This window comes from Schistocerca serialis, chromosome 11 (genome assembly GCF_023864345.2).
Source record: "Schistocerca serialis cubense isolate TAMUIC-IGC-003099 chromosome 11, iqSchSeri2.2, whole genome shotgun sequence".
In the NCBI taxonomy this organism is placed as follows: domain Eukaryota; kingdom Metazoa; phylum Arthropoda; class Insecta; order Orthoptera; family Acrididae; genus Schistocerca; species Schistocerca serialis.
In genome coordinates, this window is record NC_064648.1 from 155,357,638 (window position 1) to 155,375,777 (window position 18,140).

The 18,140-nt window shown below is 44.4% G+C and overlaps 2 protein-coding genes across 2 annotated transcripts in view; one reads left to right on the forward strand and one right to left on the reverse strand.

Annotated features, from left to right (window-relative positions):
- LOC126426980 (triosephosphate isomerase B) overlaps positions 1-13,459 on the reverse strand; it is a 57,128-nt gene extending 43,669 nt beyond the window's left edge. The window contains exon 1 of the mRNA XM_050089138.1: positions 13,190-13,459. Coding sequence (XP_049945095.1) covers positions 13,190-13,298 — 109 coding nt within the window. The 5' untranslated portion in view covers positions 13,299-13,459. The remainder of the gene's footprint in view (positions 1-13,189) is intronic.
- Positions 13,460-15,138: 1,679 nt separating this feature from the next.
- LOC126426568 (F-box/LRR-repeat protein 14-like) overlaps positions 15,139-18,140 on the forward strand; it is a 90,299-nt gene continuing 87,297 nt past the window's right edge. Inside the window, exon 1 of the mRNA XM_050088466.1 lies at positions 15,139-15,716. The gene's annotated coding sequence lies outside the window, so the exon portion shown is untranslated. The remainder of the gene's footprint in view (positions 15,717-18,140) is intronic.

The following is an 18,140-nucleotide window of genomic DNA, read 5'->3' on the forward strand; positions in this document are numbered from 1 at the left end:
ATGAACACTGAAAGGAACAAAAGAGGACAAGAAAACAACAGAGATATGCTAGAAACAGAAGAGAGTAAAACATGAAAGCAAATTACAGTGGCTGGCCAACCATGAGAATAAAAAGGGAAAGCCAGCCACTCTGCAACACAATAAAACCTCCACCCTAAAAGCACACAGAGGGACAAAGAACATGCGCTAAAACCTACATAGAAGTATAAAACCCACTCTCAAGGATAAAACATAAAACTAAAGCTGCTGTGGAGGCATTGTCACCCAACACTGAAGGCAGCGTGCTGAGAAAGTTAAAAGTCTTCCGCAGAATGGCTAAAGGTGGGCAATACAGCAAGAGGTGGACGACTGTCACTTGGGAGCCACAGCGACACTGGGGCAGGTCCTCGCAACACAGCAGGTAACCCTGCATTAGCCACGTATGGCCAATGCGAAGCCGGCAGAGGACAACTGATTCCCTGCGAGAGGCCGGCATGGAAGACTTCCACACATTCTTAGTCTCCTTAATGACACGCAGTTTGTTGTGCGTGCTGTTACGCCATTCCGTCTCCAAAAGCCAGAAAACCCTGTGGTGTAAGACAGAATGCAGGTCAGGTTCACAGATGCCTATCTCCAGAAGCAGTTTCCGCGTCGCCTGTTTGGCCAGTCTGTCGGCAAGTTTGTTGCCGGGGATTCCGACATGTCCTGCAGTCCATACAAACACCACGGAACGGTGGGACTGTTCCAAGGCATAGATAGACTCCTGAATGTACGCTACCAGAGAGTGGCGAGGGTAGCACTGGTCAATAGCTTGTAGGCTGCTCAATGAGTCAGTACACAGGAGAATTGACTCGCCAGGGCATGAGTGGATGTACTCAAGAGCACAAGATATGGCCGCCAGCTCTGCAGTGAAAACACTGCAGCCAACTGGCAAGGAGTGTTGCTCAATATGTCCTCCACAAACATATGCGAAGCCTACGCGACCATCACCCATTGAGCCGTCGGTGTAAACCGATTCGGAGCTCCGAAACACGTCAAGAATCGAGAGGAAGTGACAGCGGAGAGCGGCAGGGTTAACGGAGTCCTTAGCGCCACGCAAAAGGTCCAGACGCAGCTGCGGCAGAGGCGCACACCATGGAGGCGTATGTGAACAGCCCGCAAGTAGAGGTGGTAAAGGGAAGGGACACCAGTTCAGAAAGAAGAAACCACCCGCGAACCGCAATCGTTAGTCCCAAGCTGGGCCGCCGATGCAGGAGATGGACTGCCACGGGCAGGTAAAGGAGACGGTAATTCGGATGTTCTGGGAAACTACGAATGTGTGCTGCGTAACTGGCGAGCAGTTGCGCACGTCTGATCTGCAGTGGAGGGACACCAGCCTCCACCAGTACGTCGGTCACCAGACTCGTCCTAAAAGCTGCTGTCGCCAATCAAACCCCACAGTGTTGCACAGGGTCAAGTAAATGCAATACTGAAGGCTCTGCTGAACCATAAACCACACTCTCAGTCAATTCGGGATTGGACAAGGGCTCTGTAGAGCTGCAGCAGTGTACAGCAATCTGCACCCCAACTGGCGTTGCTCAGGCAACGGAGGGCATTGAGGTGCTGCCAGCACTTCAGCTTAAGCTGATGAAGATGAGGGCGCCAAGTCAATCACGCGTCGAAAACCAGTCCTAGGAATTGATATGTCTCCACTACAGTGAGTGGATCGTCATTAAGGTAAAGTGCAGGATCCAGATGAACGGTACGAGGCCGGAAGAAGCGCACAACACACGACTTTGCAACTAAAATCTGGAAGCCGTGGGCTAGAGCCCATGACTGCACCTTGTGGATGGCTCCCTGGAGGCGCCACTCAGCAACAACAGTACTGGAGCAACAGTACAAAATGCAGAAGTCGTCTGCGTACAGAGAAGGTGAGACGGAGGAACCGACAGCTGCTGCTAGACCGCTAATGGCCACTAAAAATAGACACACACTCAACACCGAGCCCTGCAGGATTCCATTGTCCTGGATATGGATGGAACTATGGGAGTCACCAACCTGGACACGCAAAGTACAGAGCAACAGGAAGTTTTTGGATACAAATCAGGAGTGGTCCCCGGAGACCCCACCCATACAATGTGGCAAGGATACTATGTCTCCAAGTCATGTTGTATGCTTTACGTAAGTCAAGAAAGACAGCAATCAGGTGTTGCCGTCTGGAAAAGGCTGTTCGGATGGCAGACTCTATGGACACCAGATTATCAGTGGTATAGCAACTCTGGCGGAAGCCGCCCTGACATGGAGCCAGCAAACCACGTGACTCCAGGACCCAACCCAACCACCGACATACCATACGTTCCAGCAGCTTACAAAGAACATTAGTGAGGATGATGGGCCAACAGCTATCCACATCAAGCAAGTTTTTAGCGGGTTTGAGCACTAGAATGATGATGCTCTCTTGCCATTGCAAAGGAAAGATGCCATTGCACCAGAGTCGGTTGAAGATGATGATAAGATGTCGCTTGTACTCAGATGCGAGATGTTTAATCATCTGGCTGTGGATGCAGTCAGGCCCAGGAGCTGTGTCGGGGCAATGTGCAAGGGCACTGAGGAGCTCCCACTCTGTAAATGGGGCATTATAGGATCTTCCAACATTCCTCCTTCCATTGTTTGATAAGGTAGCGAACACGGGCACGGAGCCGTTTAAAGGCTATGAGGTACTCCAGGGAAGGATGCTGCTTATGCCGCTGTGGAGCTCACCAACGCTCCTTGATTGCTTCAGCAACTTCCGGCGACCACCAAGGGACTGCCTTACGCCTCATGTACCCTAAAGAGCGAGGGATCGCATTTTCACCCACAGAAACAGCTGTGCTAGTCACCTGCTCAACCATCACATCGATGTTACTGTGTGGGGGAGATTCAGCAGTGACAGCAGAGGTGAAAGTTCCCCAGTCCACCTTGTTCAACGCCCATCTGAGCAGGCGTCTGTGTACCTGATGCTGGGGCAGTGACAGGAAGATGGGGAAGTGGTCACTACCACACAGGTCGTCATGTGCTCTCCAGTGGACAGATGGGAGAAGTCCTGGGCTGCAAATTGATAAATCAATGGCCAAGTAACTACCATGAGCCACACTGAAATGTGTGGCGACCCCAGTATTTAAGAGGCAGAGGTCGAATTGCAACAGTAAAGTTTTGACATCTCCCAGAAGGGGGTTATGGACATTAAAATCTAATTAGGAAAGGTTTAGGGAGTTGATCAATCAGTGCAGCTAATACATTCATCTGGAGGAAGATATACATTGCAGACAGTTACTTCCTGTGTCGTCCTTATTCTGACAGCCACGGCTTCAAGAGGAGTTTGAAGGGGCACATATTCACTACACACCGAGTTTAGGACATAAACGCAAACTCCACCTGACATTCGATTATAATCACTATGGTTCCTGTAATATCCCTTAAAGCCATGGAGGGCAGGCGCATTGCTGGGAACCAGGTTTCCTGGAGGGCAATGCAGATAGCAGGTGTAAAGCTTAACAGTTGCCATAGTTCAGCCAGGCGGTGGAAAAAGCTGCCTCAATTCCACTGGACGATGACACAGACTGGGAAGGCATGGAACATTCAATGAGGCAGTTTACGCCTCAGAGTCACCTGCTGCCACCGATTTATTGCCTGAGCAGTCTATATCCATTGTGTCTGAGGGTCTGGCGAGATCTAAGTCCTCAGTGGATGCCAAAATCTCCACCCCATCCTCAGCCACAGAGCTTGTAGGTAGCGGTGGTGTGGGTGCCACCGCAATTTCCTCGGTCTTAAGGGTTTTCTTTTCGGATCTCTCTCACTGCTCCTTGGGTTTCCCTGGCTGGGAGGACTTGACTGGCTCAGTCTCCAGGACTGAGGATGAGAGAGAACCCCCACGACCACCTACTTTTGGGCTCTTCAGCGACTGGCGGGTGTCTTCTTTCCCACTAGAAGAAACCTGAGAAATGAGTGACCCAATGGAACATTCCTAGCGAGAGAAGCTGTAGAAAACTTGCGCTTCTCTGGCTTAGAAGTGGGGATGGATGTCCCCGATGGTTGGGGGGAGGGGGGGTGTTGCTCCCGAAGTAGGTGGTGCAAGAGCAACAGGCAGGGAAATGCCCCCCACCGAGATGGCAGGTGGAGTCTTCCAGCTCTGAGAGGAGACCTGGGTTGGTGGAGCTGATGCTGCCAGAACTGTTGTAGTGGCGGCGTAAGACGATGTCAGACGCACAGGATGCAGGCGTTCAAATTTTCTCTTAGCCTCTGTGTAGGTCAGTCAGTCCAGGGTCTTGTACTCCATGATTTTCCTTTCTTTCTGGAGAATCCTGCAGTCAGGCGAGCAAGGTGAATGATGCTCTCCACAGTTGACACAGATGGGAGGCGGGGTACATGCAGTATTGGGATGTGATGGGTGTCCGCAATCTCGGCATGTGACGCTGGAAGTACAGTGTGAAGACGTATGGCCGAACTTCCAGCACTTAAAGCACTGCATTGGGGGAGGGATATAGGACTTTACATCACTCCAGTAGACCATCACCTCGACCTACTCGGGCAATTATCACCCTCAAAGGCCAAGATGAAGGCACCCCTGCCGCCGTTGGATAAGCAGCTGAGCAGCAAGTCGTATACTCCTAGTTCACTCATTTGTTACATAGTTTAATTCTTAATTTCTTTGCGTGTTTTTGGTACTTGCATTGTTTAATTCATAAATTTCGGGCGTATTATAGTATTTGAGAGTTGTAGCATCGCGTTTTAGTACCTGAATAGTGTAAATTCGCGTAGTCGTTTGTCTACTGTTTTTGTTTTGAACGGCCAGTGTCGGTTGGTCGCAGTCAGTGTGCTCCCTGCCGCCGTTGGATAAGCAGCTGCAGCAGCAAGTCGTATACTCCTAGTTCACTCATTTGTTACATAGTTTAATTCTTAATTTCTTTGCGTGTTTTTTGGTACTTGCATTGTTTAATTCATAAATTTCGGGCGTATTATAGTATTTGAGAGTGTAGCATCGTGTTTTAGTACCTGAATAGTGTAATTTCGCTTAGTCTCCTTCCGCCGCCGAGCAGTGTCAGCAGTGCGCAAGTAGCAGCATTACTGCATTTACTAGGCAATCTTGTATTTTAATAACCGTTTAAATTTTGTCGATTTGTTTGCGCTCTCTGTAGATTAGTTCAGACGTTCTTTGCAAAACAGTTTTTAGCATGGATAGGGACTGCAACTGCTGTGTTCGGATGCAGGCTGAGTTGGCATCCCTTCGCTCCCAGCTTCAGGCAGTGTTGGCTTCGGTCACACAGCTTGAGGCTGTTGCCAATGGGCATCACTGTGGGGGTCCGGATGGGGGTTTGTCGGGGACGGCCAGCTCGTCCCACGCATCCCCTGATCGGACTAAGACTGTGGTTGCCCGGGATACTGCCCGCATTGAGGCTGATCCCTCACCTGTGGTAGAGTGGGAGGTCGTTTCAAGGTGTGGCAGGGGGCGAAAGACATTCCGGAGGGCTGAACGGAAAGCCTCTCCAGTTTGTCTGACGAACCGGTTTCAGGCTCTGTCTCAGGCTGATACTGATCTTCGGCCTGACATGGCTGCTTGTCCTGTTCCAGAGGTTGCCCCTCAGTATGCAAGATCCGGGCAGTTGCAGAGGGTGGGCTTACTGGTAGTTGGGAGCTCCAACGTCAGGCGCGTAATGGGGCCTCTTAGGGAAATGGCAGCAAGAGAGGGGAAGAAAACCAATGTGCACTCCGTGTGCATACCGGGGGGAGTCATTCCAGATGTGGAAAGGGTCCTTCCGGATGCCATGGAGGGTACAGGGTGCACCCATCTGCAGGTGGTCGCTCATGTCGGCACCAATGATGTGTGTCGCTATGGATCGGAGGAAATCCTCTCTGGCTTCCGGCGGCTATCTGATTTGGTGAAGACTGCCAGTCTCGCTAGCGGGATGAAAGCAGAGCTCACCATCTGCAGCATCGTCGACAGGACTGACTGCGGACCTTTGGTACAGAGCCGAGTGGAGGGTCTGAATCAGAGGCTGAGACGGTTCTGCGACCGTGTGGGCTGCAGATTCCTAGACTTGCGCCATAGGGTGGTGGGGTTTCGGGTTCCGCTGGATAGGTCAGGAGTCCACTACACGCAACAAGCGGCTACACGGGTAGCAGGGGTTGTGTGGCGTGGGCTGGGCGGTTTTTTAGGTTAGATGGCCTTGGGCAAGTACAGAAAGGCCAACAGCCTCAACGGGTGTGGGGCAAAGTCAGGACATGCGGGGACCAAGCAGCAATCGGTATTGTAATTGTCAACTGTCGAAGCTGCGTTGGTAAAGTACCGGAACTTCAAGCGCTGATAGAAAGCACCGAAGCTGAAATCGTTATAGGTACAGAAAGCTGGCTTAAGCCAGAGATAAATTCTGCCGAAATTTTTACAAAGGTACAGACGGTGTTTAGAAAGGATAGATTGCATGCAACCGGTGGTGGAGTGTTCGTCGCTGTTAGTAGTAGTTTATCCTGTAGTGAAGTAGAAGTGGATAGTTCCTGTGAACTATTATGGGTGGAGGTTACACTAAACAACCGAACTAGGTTAATAATTGGCTCCTTTTACCGACCTCCCGACTCAGCAGCATTAGTGGCAGAACAACTGAGAGAAAATTTGGAATACATTTCACATAAATTTTCTCAGCATGTTATAGTCTTAGGTGGAGATTTCAATGTACCAGATATAGACTGGGACACTCAGATGTTTAGGACGGGTGGTAGGGACAGAGCATCCAGTGACATTATACTGAGTGCACTATCCGAAAATTACCTCGAGCAATTAAACAGAGAACCGACTCGTGGAGATAACATATTGGACCTACTGATAACAAACAGACCCGAACTTTTCGACTCTGTATGTACAGAACAGGGAATCAGTGATCATAAGGCCGGTGCAGCATCCCTGAATATGGAAGTTAATAGGAATATAAAAAAAGGGAGGAAGGTTTATCTGTTTAGCAAGAGTAATAGAAGGCAGATTTCAGACTACCTAACAGATCAAAACGAAAATTTCTGTTCCGACACTGACAATGTTGAGTGTTTATGGAAAAAGTTCAAGGCAATCGTAAAATGCGTTTTAGACAGGTACGTGCCGAGTAAAACTGTGAGGGACGGGAAAAACCCACCGTGGTACAACAACAAAGTTAGGAAACTACTGCGAAAGCAAAGAGAGCTCCACTCCAAGTTTAAATGCAGCCAAAACCTCTCAGACAAACAGAAGCTAAACGATGTCAAAGTTAGCGTAAGGAGGGCTATGCGTGAAGCGTTCATTGAATTCGAAAGTAAAATTCTATGTACCGACTTGACAGAAAATCCTAGGAAGTTCTGGTCTTACGTTAAATCAGTAAGTGGCTCGAAACAGCATATCCAGACACTACGGGATGATGATGGCATTGAAACAGAGGATGACACGCGTAAAGCTGAAATACTAAACACCTTTTTCCAAAGCTGTTTCACAGAGGAAGACCGCACTGCAGTTCCTTCTCTAAATCCTCGCACAAACGAAAAAATGGCTGATATTGAAATAAGTGTCCAAGGAATAGAAAAGCAACTGGAATCACTCAATAGAGGAAAGTCCACTGGACCTGACGGGATACCAATTCGATTCTACACAGAGTACGCGAAAGAACTTGCCCCCCTTCTAACAGCCGTGTACCGCAAGTCTCTAGAGGAACGGAGGGTTCCAAATGATTGGAAAAGAGCACAGATAGTCCCAGTCTTCAAGAAGGGTCGTCGAGCAGATGCGCAAAACTATAGACCTATATCTCTTACGTCGATCTCTTGTAGAATTTTAGAACATGTTTTTTGCTCGCGTATCATGTCATTTCTGGAAACCCAGAATCTACTATGTAGGAATCAACATGGATTCCGGAAACAGCGATCGTGTGAGACCCAACTCGCCTTATTTGTTCATGAGACCCAGAAAATATTAGATACAGGCTCCCAGGTAGATGCTATTTTTCTTGACTTCCGGAAGGCGTTCGATACAGTTCCGCACTGTCGCCTGATAAACAAAGTAAGAGCCTACGGAATATCAGACCAGCTGTGTGGCTGGATTGAAGAGTTTTTAGCAAACAGAACACAGCATGTTGTTATCAATGGAGAGACGTCTACAGACGCTAAAGTAACCTCTGGCGTGCCACAGGGGAGTGTTATGGGACCATTGCTTTTCACAATATATATAAATGACTTAGTAGATAGTGTCCGAAGTTCCATGCGGCTTTTCGCGGATGATGCTGTAGTATACAGAGAAGTTGCTGCATTAGAAAATTGTAGCGAAATACAGGAAGATCTGCAGCGGATAGGCACTTGGTGCAGGGAGTGGCAACTGACCCTTAACATAGACAAATGTAATGTATTGCGAATACATAGAAAGAAGGATCCTTTATTGTATGATTATATGATAGCGGAACAAACACTGGTAGCAGTTACTTCTGTAAAATATCTGGGAGTATGCGTACGGAACGATTTGAAGTGGAATGATCATATAAAATTGATTGTTGGTAGGGCGGGTACCAGGTTGAGATTCATTGGGAGAGTGCTTAGAAAATGTAGTCCATCAACAAAGGAGGTGGCTTACAAAACACTCGTTCGACCTATACTTGAGTATTGCTCATCAGTGTGGGATCCGTACCAGGTCGGGTTGACGGAGGAGATAGAAAAGATCCAAAGAAGAGCGGCGCGTTTCGTCACCGGGTTATTTGGTAACCGTGATAGCGTTACGGAGATGTTTAATAAACTCAAGTGGCAGACTCTGCAAGAGAGGCGCTCTGCATCGCGGTGTAGCTTGCTGTCCAGGTTTCGAGAGGGTGCGTTTCTGGATGAGGTATCGAATATATTGCTTCCCCCTACTTATACCTCCCGAGGAGATCACGAATGTAAAATTAGAGAGATTAGAGCGCGCACGGAGGCTTTCAGACAGTCGTTCTTCCCGCGAACCATACGCGACTGGAACAGGAAAGGGAGGTAATGACAGTGGCACGTAAAGTGCCCTCCGCCACACACCGTTGGGTGGCTTGCGGAGTATCAATGTAGATGTAGATGTAGAACCTGATTATCCTTCAGACCCCAGTGGACACTAATGTAATTAACTGTCGGCGATAAAGTTTATCTCATGCGAAAAGTACGATGCCCACAGTAAAGAGTTAAGGTAATTTCATTATGTTGCCAGAAAATATGTTTAATTTATTTAATTATGAATATTTTCTTTTATGATAAATAATGGATTCGTTTGAGATGTTACATGCTGTATATTTATATGTATTTATTTATATGGATCTTTGGAGTTAGTTAAGGTCAGTAGACCAAAGAATCTAGAATGCAGGAATGTCTGCAACTTCCGGGCACACGTTGGCTTGCCCGCCACTTCTTTGTCTGTATTGGAGGGAGGTGGACGTGTTTATGTGACAAGTGTGGTATAATGCATTTAGAGTATCAATGTTCATAGTGAAAATGGTGTAGTTACTAACAAAAAGTACAGCTAAATATAATTTTTAGCTGAAAGTATTTCACATCTGGTAGTGTTTATTTCAAACAGGAAGAAAACCCAGGCCATTCTTGTTGGAATGATTATTTTGCAGACAAAACTTAGAGAACCCCTAGACAAACGAGATCTGCAGTGTGTAATCTTTCAGCAACTACTAATAAAATAAGTCTTGCTGAAACTGTGCTGGAACTACTCGTATTATTCTCATTCAAAAAACACGTGGCGAGAGTGAGGTCCTACCACAATATACCACAATTTTTCAGTTATCTAAGACACGAGATAGGTAACAACCAGTACAACACGCCGGACGAAATATACGTCTCGCCGCTCAAAATTGGCACGCAGCTCATCGTCGGACTGCAAAAGAAGGTCTCTGCAAAATACGATACCCTGGACCATATTTAAGCTCTTATGGGGCGTGATGGTTACAGAAACACCCCCCAGCTTGTCACAAGCGAGTAACTCACGTGACTGGGCAGAAGATGCTGTTTTGATCAAGACAGACCCAGATCTCAATTTGGACAAGACCTCCACCTCCCCGAACTTGTCCTCTAAGTTATAAACAAAAAACTGAGGCTTCATCATCATGAAAGATTTCCCATCAGCTCTCTAAGCATACAAAGTACCGGGGCGAATAAGATCCGCTGCCATCCTTAGCCTGATGTTCCTCCCACGGTGTGGCCAGGGAGGGGAACAATCTGGGGTCGTACTTCTGTGCACTGAATTGAGCTTGTGATCGCTTAGAGACTACTGGTGTTTCACCACCAGCAAGAGATGATGGACTATGCATCATCGCGTGTCACCCGCCCTGATGCCACCCACTCCGGTCAGGGGCCCTCCCCACGGGCGCTACCCAGCCGCAGCAAAGGCCACCTGGCAGGATGGCCATTGCCGGGAGTCCCGATGCCCCAGGGGGATGGGCATCTACCCCTCATCATATGTGTGGAGTTAATGGCGCAGGCTTAAGCAGAGCAATCCCTGTGTGGCCAGGGGGCTACAACCAACAGGGTACATGGCGGCCCCACCACAACGGACTGGCTGCCGTTTTGGATGCAGAAATCGACACTGCATGAGAATGGGCAGGACTGCAATGTGATGATGAGAAAGTGGGCTAAAGATATCAATGCACAATGGACACGGTGCACCTTGTAAGACGCCCTTCTCTAATTGGCTCGCTCTTCGGGAAAATTTTGAAGAATGAAGGTCAAACCCTACAGGGTTCACACCGAAATGTGTGAAATTTTTTTAGTCTCCTCGTACGGCAGGCAGGAATACCTCGGGCCTATTCTAACCCCCGGACCCGCAAGGGGTCTGTTGAGGTTCTGGAGGAATGTGGATAGGATGTCCTCACCCCCAATCCAGATCGCAAAGATGTCATCAATGAATCAAAGCTGGAGACAGGTTGAGGATTCTGGGTGTTTAGGACGGATTCCTCTAGATGGCCCATCAATAGGTTGGCCATGGGTGGAATGATCACACAGTGAAGAATAAAGTGGGCATTACTCTTGTCAATGGTTATAACTGTGAATTAACAGAACAAGCCAATCTTTAAGCAAGACACACAGGATACACCATTGACATCTGCATTCCCGTACAGATATTTTAGTCCAATACCGACACACAATTAGTGGACAGTAGTGTTGGGTGTGTATTGCAGCTGTTAGTTGTGTATTATCTGTAAGCTGAGTGCAGTAAGAATGCTTACAATTGCAGGCAGAGCATTCTTAGTGGAAGAGGTTTTCTGTACAGAAGGAAATTCTATGGAGCATGTGAGGTGGCAATTTAGATTGAGTTTTCCTGCTTTCAGGGGTTCACAGTGTGACACTGTACATGATTTAATTCACAAATTCTAAGCAACAGGTTCAGTTTATGATTTAGCACAAACTGGTAGGCCCACAATTTTAACAGAAGCAAGGCGACGTTTTAGGCCTTGTGTCGTAGATGCCAACAAAATCGTGACGAGATTGTCGCAAGAGGCTATAGTCTCCCATACAGCAGCACATAAGGCCATAAACAAATAACTGGAGATGTACCCATATAATATTACTGCTGTGCAACAGTTACATTGTACGGCTATCCAAGGTGAATAGCGTATTGTGAATGGTTTCAGCAATTTGTTAACTGAAAAGGACTTGCAGTGTTTGAGATTAAACCTTTTTCACTAATGAGGCTTTGTTTCCACCTATCTAGCTTCATAAAATACCCAAAATTCACGAATTTTGTCATCAGAAACTCCACATGCCTTAAGAGAAGCACTGTTGCATGCAGAGAAAATCAGTAAGTCCTCCATTCTGTCAGCCTCTCCCAACTGACATCCCCACCAGCTCCGACTACCAGGCATCGACACGCTTAGCCCCTTTATATGCCACCCCTCTCTACCGCATTCGTAGCTGGAGAACCAGCCGCTTCCTCTGAGCCACTAGCCATCCACCCCTAATCCCTCAACGTGCCTCCCGCATCTCTCTCCCTCTAATCCCCCTCACTCAATACCCCCACCATAAACCTAGGCAGTTACAGTTGCTAATTTATGATCCACTTAGTAAATACCAACTTGCAGAAGTACATGACAACTGAAGAAAGTTACAGCCAGCTAAGTTTGGAAATTGTGTTAAATTCACACACGTCCATCTTCACTTGAGTTCATTTAAATCACTGAAAAGCTGGTGTGTACAGCTTTACATTACTGTGCAACGGGTAGGTTTATAAGAATTTCCACATGCAATGTTGCTGGGTTTGACTTTGACCTTTAACACCTCCCAGAAAATGCCACCTTCCATTTTTAAAGAAATGCATTGCATTATTCCAGTATGTTACTATAAACTTTATAAACATCAAGATAGTACATCAAAGGCATTACGCCACACAATTTATTTTGTCTACATCACTAGATTATCAAAATACAGTAAGTAGCACATAAATATAAAACTCAGTCTGTCACCACAATCTACATTTCAGCGTGTCCAACATCACACTCGAGCCCTTATTTGTGCAAAATTTGTCAAGTTATCACATGATCCCTGGATGAATGAATCGGTAAAATATTCAGATCAGCAGTAGTCTCAGTGGTATGGTACAAAACCATACTTGTTTTTGGTCTGAAAACAAATATTTTGGGTCATTGACCACAGAAATAACTGTAATGTAATATTATTTGCTGGCCTAGAGGGATTACGAGTAAGTGGTCATAACAGTAGGCCTACTTTTCGAAGAGTTTGTTAATAAGGCAACACCAAAATAATACATCAAACAAAACAAGTTGGCCAGTATCTGCCCCCCCTCTCCCCAATAACATGGCATTTTAATTCGGTTATTTGCGTTGGAAGGCTGATCTATTGCATGTCCACAGATGTAAACGTAGATGAAAAGCCACAAGCTCGTTGTGATTTGACAAAGCCAACACCAAGTCACTAACAAAATCTAGTGCACATATTGAGGCTCTTCCCTGCTCACAGACTGTTGGTGTGTGTGACATAACGTAGTAGCAACTGACTCATATTACTACATTGCGTTTTGAAGATTATTGAAACTTTCTCCAATCAGTGGGTGTATAGGGTTCATAATGCCGAAAAGTAGGTTGAAAGGGGGTTGGTTTTATGGGTGGAATTTAGGAGAAAGCACCAAGGGAAAAATAAGATTTTCTTGTGTACCTTTTTACAAACATTTGTTATGGTGAAGATCTAAACAAAGAGGCTGAATGTAATTAAGTTATCAACTTACCGACACTTTCGTCCAACGGGCCCTGCCTCAGAAATCCCAGGATTTCTTCGATACTCTTCTTATCTCCATTCATCTTCCAATTTCCACCTACAATAAATCTTCGACCCATCTCGCCTGGAACGCCACCAACACACGGACAAGGACCCGACTGAGGGCGCCGTTTACAATCACAGCAAACTGTAAAGAATAACAGGCAAGCTCTCAAGCAACCCGCTGCTGCCTTTCGTGCACCTGCAAACTACAGGATCTGACCTTCGCAAGGACAGACACATATCGATGGGATTACAAATCGACTTGTGCAACGTTGTTATATCGATCTTCTCCATTTTATTTAATTTTGAATATAACAATTAATTAGTCTGACATAACTGATCAGTGGCAAATCGATATGGTTCAGAAAATGAAAAGTATAAACATTCTGGAACTCACTGCGAATTAATCTGACAGCAAACCAAAATATCAACATGCACACTGTGCACAGGGTAATGTCACGCTTGGTACCTAAACGAACCGTCTAAAGGTCAATGTCATTTCACTTCCAATTTTAGCCTACAACCAGCTATCAGTTTGAGACTTCTTGCTAACTTTCAGGTCTTACCATTTCTCAGAATTAAGTTATTCCATTTCAGAGGACTGATAAATCTTCGGTTTATCGGTGCGTTGTACGTCCATTCTAACAGTACGTATGAGACAGAACATCTCATTCGAAGATAACACGATTTGAGCATTTCACACAACATCCAACCCGAACACCGATGTCCTTGTTAGCTGGCACTGTACTGGTACTTGGCATTGTTGTTTGAAATAATCGCCCCTCTCTAATGGCTTTGTCGTCGACGGGATGTTAAGCACCAATCTCCTCCTCCGTGAAATATACGCTGTATGATTCGCGTTGGGTAAGTCCTAGAATGCACCTGATGGCTTTCATTTGTCATTTAAAAACATATTTTGAGCCAACATAATTACATCATAGTATTCCGTAACTCGGATCAGACTGCACCAAATTAACGTGCCTTGCGTATAAGAACTTTTTTTACGAAAATTATATTACTGTACTTTCTAAACTAGCCGCTCAACATGTATAAAACACTGGATATGTCCCATCATAAACATTTGCGAAATACCAAGAACGAACGGCAAAGCAAGACGAACTAATCACACTACAATGTTTATAACAATGGAAAACCTCTTACCAGCCATAGTGGTATATTAAAGATGCACGTTTCACAAAATTCTTAGTATTCAGATCTAGATTAAAACTAACAATTTTGAGCCAAACAGGTTTTCTTTTCTATCTTTTTATGGCCATGTGTAAATAAATGGTGCGCCTGCAGAGATATTAACATAACGTGCAGTTTTGTTTCCTCTGGTAAAACGAACTTTCACTGCAATACACTGAAATCAAACCAGCAAAAAGGTCAAATGCTGTTCGACAGAAGTTTTTGAAGCCTTAGGTCTGTTAAAACTAAGGGCTGACCCAAGCAAGAGTACTATCAAGTACTTTAATTACGCACAGAAATAACGAAAATCCATTGCGTTAGCTGTTTTGTGAGCTGCTATTTTGAAGCTTTACTTTTTTAGATTGGCTGTAAATTGCTTTTCGTAAATACTTGATTTTTTGGGAAGTAAACTACATCATAAATCTGAAACCAGACAACATTTTTACAAAACACCAAATATTTTTACATCTCGGTAGTAGACAGTCTCGAAAATTACTTTAGCGATCATATTCGCAATAATTCGTGCCGCATTGTTTTGTCTTCATCTTAAGCTATATTAAAAATGGGTGCTACCCAGTCATAAAAGTCACGCCACCCATCTCTTTTATTTGCAACCTGACATAAGCTTCCGATTTCATGGCTAACATTTCATAAAATTTCCTTAGGTCACTTCTGTTCATCGTTTGAACGCCCGCTTTTAATTGAATTAGATGCTGTTCCAATGTTGGTATCATGGTAAATGCTGCTGATTTTGATTGCAAGTGAGAATAGGCTGTTTAAATTTCGTCTGCTGTTGATTCAGAGATTTGCGCCATACGCCATGGATTTTCATGGCATGTACAATAAATTTAAGCGACTCGTGTGGTTTGATGCTTGCATTGTACGAAAGTAATGTATTCCAGACGCGGCGTTTCCAAATTGCGCAGTACTATACCAGACATTTAATCTTGCGCAAAAATATTATACAAACGAATTAAATTTGTTATTTAGTGTTTACGTAACTTGCATACGTCAGTTGATTAAATTAAATGAACTATTTGGTTAGCAAAGTTTCACAACAGCAAGATGGAATACTAGATCAGGGCCTCTTATGCAAATTCTTTAACGCTATTACCTGCAACATGTATGTGAGTTAAAAGTGGGAACGGGCGACTTAATTTACAGCGTTAATGTCATGTGAATTGAACATTTTATGATGATGGGTAATGTAAATTTTGCGCAAGACGTTCGTTAGGAGGAAAGTACAGTCTCTTCTCCAGCAGTATTGTGTCCTCAGCTAAATCCTTAATAACTGGATGTAGAACTGTGTAAGTATCGTATTACAGTTTAGTCCCATTCAATATTTGTATCAGTGATTTAGTATTGGTGCTAAAGCTCGAAAAGGTGCATAGCCTACATCTATGCATGGTATTAGGGCAAATGTTTAATCGCATACTTCTGTGCACACCGCTCAGGAGCGGCGTTTATTTTAGATAAAGGGCTGGAATTTTTTTTGTTTTTTTACATATTATTACTCGTCAGAATATGACAGCGATCTGAACTGTGTTTTCCCAAACTGGAAACATTCTTCAAAGCATGAATAAATTGTGTCCCTCAGGCAGATGTACCACAGAATTACGGTATGTTTCTTCCATACTGATATCTCTCGGACCTGACTGAATGACAGATACTTATAAATTAATTATAAATTATCAGCAGCTCTCGTCTATAATGAAATAGGAGAGATGAAAGATGTCATTTCTAAGACTAGAAGGTTTTAAAGTTCAAATAATTTCGTATCATTGTATTCTGCAGCTGTTATGAAGTCATATGTCAAACTTTTTTTTTAAAATGTCTCTTAGACAAATTATCTAAGAATTGAAAATTTCTGGTACCTACATAGCAAGTGGCAGTGTTCATTATATGCTGCATGCTAAAAAGTAAGGTATTGTAAATTGGACTCAGTTTTTACAGATATCAATACCAATGTAATCAAATAAGTACTAAGTGACCAACAGAAGATAAACAGTAGATGTTCTATATAACTCATGAAGTAGTGGGTTTACTATTTATTTATTATTGTACAAACTATGTTACTGATAGAAATATGTTTGTAATAACTCATTTTTGAATCCTCTTGCACTGTCATCACGGTAGAAGTAATCTTTTGAGAAGAGCTTGCTTTTACAGTCACGATCTGATGGGAATGGTGGTCAGTGACAGTTTCAGAAGAAGTGAGTGTAAGAACTGAGGTTTATCTTGTAGTTGGTACTTTAGCTGCTGCTCAGGGTAGCAGAAAAGTATCTGCTTAAAATGTCTTGCTGTTTAGTCAGTTCTTGTTTAATATTTCTGTGAGTACATTGATGATCAGATAACAAAACTTATGTGCAAGGCAGAAGAATGTGATCTGAGCTCCTCCTTCATTCACTATGGTCCAGGGATTTCATCATCCTTGAGAATGTTCAAGACTGTGGAATGAGCCAGTTTTACAGTAAGAAAGGAAAACCATCAAATTGCCATAATCACTACATGCTTTTTGTAGTTTTGGTTTTCAGTCTGTTTGATGCAGCTGCGTGCTATAGTCTGTCCTATGCAAGCCTGTTCATCTCTGCATAGTTACTGGAACCTACACTCATTTGAATCTACATACTGTATTCAAGCCTCTGTTTCCTCCTATGATTTTAAACCCATGCAGCAAAAATTACCTATTGGACCCCCCTTGCATATTTTCAATATAGTGCATATATAAGCATTAGGCTTTACTACCAGTCAATTTTTTACCACAACCAGATTTTTTTCTGCTTTCACATTCATTAACTTCACCAACTCACAATCAAATTTTGACGTTTCAACCTAATATAGACCTCGGACTGTGGTACAGATCAGTTTGTCACTGCAACCAAGATGTCAGGGGAGACTAGTACACAATTTTACCCACCCACGCACTTCTTTCCATTACCAAACTGATAATTTCTTGATGTCTCTGAATGCGTCCTATCTTCTGACCCCTTCTGTTCATCAAGTTGTACCATGAATTTCTTCTTCCACTGTTCAATTCAGTACACACTCATTAGTTATTTGATCTGCACATCTAATCTTCAACATTCTTCTGTAGCACTACATTTCAAAAGATAATATTATCTTCTTGTCTGAATTGTTTATTGAGCACATTTCATTTCCATGCAAAGGTACACTCCAGGCAAATACCTTTAAAAACGACATTGAAACGTTTAAATTATACACATTGTTCATGTGTAGATAATATTTTGAATTGGAACTCTTGTCTGGAAATGTACTTTTTCTGTGCTACAATCATTTGGAAACATGTTGGTAACATGACTACTTTTACAAGTAATTGATTAGGTGTTACCCAGTACATCACTTGTTTTACAGCTCCACTCATTAATGTCTAAAGAAATTGCTCATATACTCATTGACAGGTGTTCTTCAATGTGATGCAGTATGGCCTCTCTCAATTCAGATGTGCGGCATCTCCTTGGAGTGCGCCTGCTGATGGTGAAGCTACCCTTTCTCAAAGTTGATGCATAATTGTGGCAAAAAGGGTACATGATAGTCAGATGTTGTGGAGAACGGTTTTGACAGAGGCGATATCTGCTCTTACATCACTGTGAGCTTCACCATTCAGAATGATCATGTCGGTGTATTCTGCAATGTGTACTCTAACACTCATAATCACATGACTGAGGCTTGAACCAGGTCACAGAGGTAGGATGGATGCCAAATGGCATTGG